The sequence below is a fragment of the Henckelia pumila genome, chromosome 3, assembly GCF_033568475.1.
Source record: "Henckelia pumila isolate YLH828 chromosome 3, ASM3356847v2, whole genome shotgun sequence".
Classification (NCBI taxonomy): Eukaryota; Viridiplantae; Streptophyta; class Magnoliopsida; order Lamiales; family Gesneriaceae; genus Henckelia; species Henckelia pumila.
This window is the reverse complement of record NC_133122.1, coordinates 91,251,740-91,259,089: the sequence shown is the minus strand read 5'-3', so window position 1 is coordinate 91,259,089 and position 7,350 is coordinate 91,251,740. Positions and strand designations below refer to the sequence as shown.

Genomic DNA, 7,350 nt, shown 5'->3' with positions numbered 1-7,350 from the left:
GAGTGCAGAGCAAAACATGTTTGCATTGGGGATTTTTGAGCAATTTGCACATGAAAATAAGACGAAATTAATTGGGATAAGTTATACATAAATTAATAATATATCAAACCAAACAATGCCTTATAGTATATATATAATTATATTTAAAATTATATGTTTTTATTATTTATGATAAATATTTGAACCAAAAGAATTAGATATAATATTTTTAGAAATTTTGATATAAAATATGTAAAATTAGAAACAAATTAGAATTTGTGATTGTGCCAGTTATTCCGTCAAAACAATCCTTTTTAAAAATAAAATAATCAGTTTAAAAAAATCTGAAATTGCCCTAATCTCTCCCACCAAAACTATTTCGCTCTCCCGCCTCATCAAAATCCCCAAATCCTTGGTCTAAAAAAAACCCCAAACTCGTCAAAGCTGATTTCGTCGCCCCCGATTCCTTATCGTCCACGCTGCAAAAGTGGAGTTTTCTGCGATTTTATAGCTCTCGATTCCTTATCTTTGTTTTCTGTGATTTCATAGTTCCCTCTCTTTATATATTTTTTTTTCTGAAGAATGTGATCTCTCGATTGTCTCTGTGGGATAGGGGTGTTTTGATAATGACGCATGCATTTATCACGATGATCTCCTATATTGAATGCCATATGATAATTAACGTGAATGTTAGATCGCAATTATCTTTTTCAGGACAAAAATAACTTAGATATTTGAAAGGTAGATACGGGCAATTTGGTTCGGAAAAGAGTAGTGGGAGGTACAAGCCTTACTCGAATGTTGATTCATTTCTGAAGGTACAGTAACAGGTCCATTCCATTATCATAATTTTACCAGCATCTTTAGTTTCACTGTGAGATTTCCTAATTGGGGGCAAGCGCTATCCCTACTGTAGTGCTTCATTATTTTAAGCATTGTGTTGAATCAATTGTAATGGTAATCTAGCGAGTAATGGAGTTTTGGATGCATCAAAGGCCGAGAAAGAAGTCACAACTGGGCTGGGATGTTGCTTCTCAACAGCCGAGGTATTTTTATTATGCCTATTATTCAGATTCCATGATTAATTTGTCTATTAGATGCCATAGAAAATTAGGGTTCTAATTGAATCAAGTGGATAGATATCACTTGTGTGTGTTCGATAAATTCTTATTGAATATTTTCTTTCGGTTTTGGCTCGTGTGTGATTTTCTTTTCCCTGGAGATCTGGGTGATTGTTATTTTGGTAGATAAATTGCTTGATTTATGCTTGATGATATCATACTCATATAGAAATTGTTTTTCTTGTTGACAGAGGTTACTCTGTTTATCACAATTTCTTTCTGTTGTTTTGGATGTGTATGCAAAATTGGGTAAGGTTGAGGAGGTGTTGAGTTTGTATGAGAATGGGAGAGCTAGTGGGTGGAAGCCTGATCCCATTGCTTTTGCTGTTCTTGGTAAGATATTTGGCGAGGCAGGGGATTTGATGGGATTAGGTATGTTTTGCAAGAAATAAAGTCTCTATCTTTAAAATATTTCTATGTTGGAGAATGATTTACACCTATCTCTTTATCTGTGTGTGTGTCTATTGAGCTAGGTGGCAATAATGAAAAGATTGTGTCATCCAAATATTGTGTTTTTTATGGGTGCTGTAACTGAGCCCCAAAGCTGTCCATAGTGACATAATATTTATCAAGGTAAATATAAGTTATCATAGTTGAACTGCGTGGTTATTTATTTTAAATGTTTATATAGACACTTTTCATTTGCTTTACAACAAATATTTGGAAAGCACTCTGATATTGTGCAAGATGCTTTAAATTTAGAGATGTATATATATTGAAATCAAAGCAATACTTAATATGTATTTTTCCTACCTGCAGATAACAATCCAAAGTAAGATGTTGAAGGTATAGTACCTTTTCAGTAATTTTATTTTTCTGTTCTATTAATGCTTATGCATTTGCACGATGAATGAAAATTTTCCTATTCGGAATATTTGGTCATGTTTAGAACTTGGGAGTGTTGGAATGCAGAAAGAAAAGAAATGGTGACCATTAAAGTTATCCATCTTGCACAAAGTAGGAAAATTGAAGAATGAATGGACTGCACAAACATATGTAAGTGTGTTTTACCATCAAGTTTGACATATGATTTCTATTTTTTACTTTAATAGATATATCCAGTCATTTATTCATATTTTGGGTTAATTTGAGCTTGTTGAACATTATTTATTCATTATTTTACTTTGAGGCCTTAAGGAAATTTGATCATACTATGTTGGTGTAGAAGTATGGCAATTCCCTCCAAGATATTCAAAACAAACAAAGTTTATAAACAGCAACATTTATAAACTTTCTCAAAGAACAGAATAGATGAATTTAATTGCTTCGAATGTGATCGAAAAAGAAACACCAAAGAACAGACATTGTTTCTGAATAAACACCAAATGAAAAGTTGCGCATATATATTCATGAACATACACATCTACATGTAATTGATAGTTACTTCGTTGGTTATTAATGACTGTTATAGAACGGCAAATGGTCGCTCCAACTGAGCTGGATTGATCAACGCAACTGGACAACCCAGCTGAACTGGATTGGTCAACTCAAATGGATGCCTCAACTGAACTGAATTGGTCAACTGAACTGGATGCCTCAACTAAACTGAATTGTTCAACTGAAATGAATGCCTCAACCGAACTGAATTGGTCAACTGAACTACATGCCCCACGTGAGATCCAAAAGTACACTAGCTCGATCACGAAAATTTTAAATAATTTATATGATTTATGCATGTTAATTATGAAATTTAATTATTATGTGAAAGTTATTTGATTTATGTTATTTGATGAGTTGCAAATTATTTTAGTGTTTTCAAGTTTGAAATTAATTTTGGACCGACGGAACGATGCTAGCCTTTGAACAAGTTGAGAAAATGTTTTATTTTTAATCAGAAGTTTAAAGTTGATGCAATGTATTTTAAGTTGGGTAGAGTATTTATTTTAAAAGTTTGTTTGCAATATAGTTGTTCAAAGCGTAAAGCGCAAAAAAGCGCTCAAGTGTCTAGGGGCTTACAGCGCAAAGCGAAGCGCACGCTTCATGGAACAAAAGCGCAATAAACAAAACATTATCAAAATAATAAGAATAAAGCCAAGAATCCTTGCAAATGTGATAGATAAACATCAAATATCATAAGAGTCATCATCTTCATTCTCCAAATCTACGTCCTCAGCCCCATCGCTTGATTTGTATCCATCGGTATCTTCTTCTTCTTCAGTTTCATGATCAATGTTCAGCTCTTCTTCCTCAACAAGTCTAGTTTGAGCTAAAGATTACTTTTTTTTTTTTTGCTGAAATGGATGATGATGATGCTCCTTTTGAACTAGATGCATTTCTAGATCCAAAGCTATATGCACTTTCACCAACCCCAGCCGCTTGTGCTACATCACTCCAACGCAAATCATCATCTTCAAAGACAAAATCATTATACTCATTGGCACTATCACCATCATCCAACCTTCCTAATAACCATTCATTACTATCATCTATTTCTGACAAAGAAATAGGATCAATCATATCTCGCATGACATATCTCCGCCTTAATGCTCTGTTATATTTGATATATACCAAATCATCCAATCGTTGCTGAGACAATCTATTTCTTTTTTTCGAATGTATCTGCCAAAGAATTAGAATTAAAAAGTTACACTTCATACTCCATAATCTTAAATTTAGTATGTATTAAATTAAATAATCAAAAACACTTGAAACTTACATGTTCAAATACACTCCAATTACGTTCGCAGCCTGAAGAAGAGCATGTGAGATACAAAATCTTCATTGCAAATGCTTTCAACTCAGGTGTTGATGCACCATAAGAGGACCACCAATCAGCTTTAAAGTTGAAACACAAATTAAATTTCTTACCTCCCAAAGTTTGTAACTTTGTAATGCTTGAGAATGTAAATTGAGATTGCACTAAATATTATTACCTGGTGATTTTGAAGCTCTTTGTCTGATAGCCATAGGTAAACCAAAAAGTTCTTCTGCATTTTTGTATTTCTCCAATTGATTTGTGATCTTATCTTGCAAATCTTCACCTCTCACCAATCTAGCTATGCATTTGTACAAACCCTCCAACACTTCTGCATCATTTTCTATGTCAGGATTTGTGTAAAAAAACTCGGGATTCAAGAAATATCCAGCCGCATGCAAAGGATGATGGAGTTGAACGTTCCATCTTCTGTCAATGTGTCCATTGCCTCATAGATGTAACCCATAGGGGACCTTTTTTCACCGTCTACCAGCCTCAATACTTTCACCAATGGACCGCCAACTTTCAATGCAAAAACTGCAGATTTCCAAAAAGAAGACATCATTATCACTTCTGCAACACGTTTCCCAACCGCCTCTTTAGAATATCGACTTGTTGCCCACTTTTCAGATGTAAACATCTTTCTCAGATTTGCTTGATGTACTTGAAATCGCTTTAAAGTAAAAAAAAAAGCGGTTGCAAAGCGAGTCTTTGCAGTTCTTATCATGTCTCTCTATCCGGTAAACTCCTTCATCATGCTCAATAACTGTGGTCTATTGTAAATATAACCATTCACCATCAATGCCCTTTCATGCAAACTTTTGAGAAGAGGAATTTTGAATATTTCCTCAAGTATCAAATCTATGCAATGTGCTGCACATGGAGTCCAATACAAGTGTGGAAAATTGTTTTCCAAAAGACGACCTGAATATGAATAAAGTAATGTCACTTAAAAATTTTAAAAAAATTCAGAATTAAACATGAATTTACAATTTAAAATATTACCTGCTTTGACATTGCAGCTTGCATTATCTGTCACAATCTGAACCACATTCTTTTCTCCAATTCGATTCACAAATAACTTAAGTAACTTATACATTTTGTCAGCAGTGTGAGAATAACTTGAAGCATCCACTGATTCAACAAATACGGTTCCTTTAGGGCCATTAACCAAAAAATTTATCAGACTTCTGCCCTTTTTATCCGTCCACCCATCTGCCATGATTGTACACCCATACTTAGCATGATCTTCTTCCTGGGATTTGAGACACAAGTTCGTATTTGTCAACTCCTTCTTCAAATACTTAACTCTTACTTCATGATATGATGGAGGTTTCATTCCCACTCCAAAAGTCCCAATAGCATGAATACAAGGCTGCAGAGAATCATATTTAACAGCATTAAAAGGAATTCCGGCATCATACATCCACGTAGCAAATTTTTGAACCGCATATTCTCTTAATTTTTTTTTTATTCTCATCATATTGGCCTTTATTTTTCGCACGCCTTTGTCTGACAATTTCTTCTACATCTTTTGCAAAATAAAGGTCAATAGGCCCTGCTTGTTTACTCTTTTTACCTTGCACCGTAGGCCCAAGCCCACTTGAACCGGATATTGGTCGTTTACCTTTCCGTTTAGTTTGAAGATCATCTTCATCTTCATCATCTTCCAAATCAACAATGTCATCTAAATGAGGAATATCATTCATTAGATTCTTCAAATTGCTCTTTTTTTTTAATGAACTCTTTGATTTCTTCCTTAACATGCTCCGGACATTTCGAACACTCTTTCACATTTCTATTGCCCCCAACTAAATGTAATTTATGCCGATAAATTCCACCATTTGTTACTTTACCACAAAAACAACAACACACATTATTTGGATTTTTAGGATCCGGAAGAGTTGCATAATTCCAAGAAATATCCTTTCGATTCGATGGAAGTGTTGTGTTTGATTGTGACATTGTTATAACAACTGAAAAAATAAATAACAATCACAAATTACTAATTAAATTTTAAAAAAACACATTTGAATACAATTTACAAAAATTCATAAAATTAGGGTATTTGGGCAACAAAGAGAAGGGAAGTGGTAAGTAAACAAGGTGGGGAGTGGCAGGGCGGTGCGGCGGCGATCGATGATCGGCAATCGGCGAGGCAGGCGCGGCGGCGAGGCAGAGGCTCGGCGAGGCAGAGGAGTAGAGGAGCAGAGCGTGAGGCAGAGAGACGTAGTGTGAGTGTCGTGAGTTTTTATTGGGCTTAATATCATATCTATTAATATTATATAAGTTATTTGAGCTTACAAAACTTAAAAGTGCGCTTTCAATGTGCGACTTTAAGCCTTGTTTTAAAAAAAAAACGAAATCTGCCTGGCTTCTAAGAAGCGCAGAAGCGATCGCTTTGCGCCTCGCTTAGCGACCGCCTCACAGATCTGCTGCGCTTCAGAGTTCTCTGAAGCGCAGGCTGAGCGCCTCGCGTCGCTTTGCGCTTAAGCGAGCGAGGCGCTCGCTTTTGACAACCATGGTTTGCAACTAATGGGTCGACTTTCAAGTTCATTAGTCACAAACATAGAACGCTTCAAAATCTTTCAATTCCTTTCCATTCTACACACCGCCTTCCCCTTCTCCATTCTCACGTTTCACGTTCAAAAAGTTGCATCAAAGCTTGGACTAAATTCTTCAGATTTCAAGGCTAGGTCGCTCCCAAGGTGCAGGTTAATTGCAAAGTTCAATATATCAGGCAAGTTTTTAACGTTTTTTAAACCACCGTTCAAGAGTATAAATATGTTTGATATGAACCATAGGTTGATTTATGGTGTTGATTAATGCATGATTTTAGAAAGTTTCATGAGTATGTTGTATAATCGTGAAACTTGATGCGTTCCTGATGTTTTCGGCAAAAGTTTGCTGAGATTCAAGGGCATTTATGTTGAAAAATCAGAATTTTGACAAGGAAGTTTTGAATGTGAATTTTTTATTCAAATCTTTGAAATTTTGGGTTGTGTTGTGCGGATCTTTTGAAATTTTTCATGTGTTTGATGATATTTTTTAATGGGTAAGTGTTCAAACTTAAAAAAGGATGGATTAATGTCGAAATAATCGGAAGAATAGTGGAGTCGTGCCATACGTGCGGCTGCGTACTCGCGCAGGCAGCCGCAGCAGCGCTGGGGCGCCGATTTTCAGGCGCCCCTGCCTTGCTCGACCTGTTCGGGTCGATTTTAACCGGTTGTTTTTGGGTCCTAAAATTATGTTTATGATATTTTAAGGTATTTTAAATATTTTTAAGAATGTTTATGCAAAATTTTCAAGTTTTTAATGTCCGAGACGGACGGAACGACTCACGTGGATCGATTATGCTATGTAACACATGTTTATGTCTTATACCTTCATAAAAGCTATTTTTCCATGAAACTCATGAAATGTTATGAGGTATTACATGCATGATTGGATTTATATCAGTAGCATGCATGACGTTTATCACGAAAGTTTAAGACCATGAAATGAAAAGATTATGAAAAGTTATGATAAGATGAAACATGAAAATACTTTTGATGT

At 35.2% G+C, this 7,350-nt stretch overlaps 1 protein-coding gene and 1 long non-coding RNA gene across 6 annotated transcripts; one reads left to right on the top strand and one right to left on the bottom strand.

Moving 5' to 3' along the window:
- The first annotated feature begins 353 nt into the window (after window positions 1-353).
- On the top strand, window positions 354-2,825 carry LOC140892770 (uncharacterized). Of its 5 annotated transcripts, XR_012152903.1 has the most exons (7): window positions 354-797; window positions 946-1,025; window positions 1,292-1,472; window positions 1,574-1,673; window positions 1,860-1,886; window positions 1,990-2,096; window positions 2,512-2,825. It is a non-coding gene; the product is annotated as an uncharacterized lncRNA (long non-coding RNA). The 5 variants fall into 5 exon arrangements; XR_012152904.1 differs by having other exon boundaries at window positions 1,292-1,673; window positions 2,013-2,096; XR_012152902.1 differs by having other exon boundaries at window positions 1,292-1,673.
- A 1,346-nt stretch (window positions 2,826-4,171) lies between these two features.
- On the bottom strand, window positions 4,172-5,504 carry LOC140889211 (uncharacterized). The gene is made up of 4 exons (XM_073296917.1): window positions 5,313-5,504; window positions 4,801-5,170; window positions 4,592-4,719; window positions 4,172-4,468 (listed from the first exon to the last, which is right to left on the bottom strand). The coding sequence occupies exons 1-4, from the start codon at window positions 5,502-5,504 to the stop codon at window positions 4,172-4,174; spliced, it is 987 nt and encodes a 328-aa protein (XP_073153018.1).
- Between the last annotated feature and the right edge of the window lie 1,846 nt (window positions 5,505-7,350).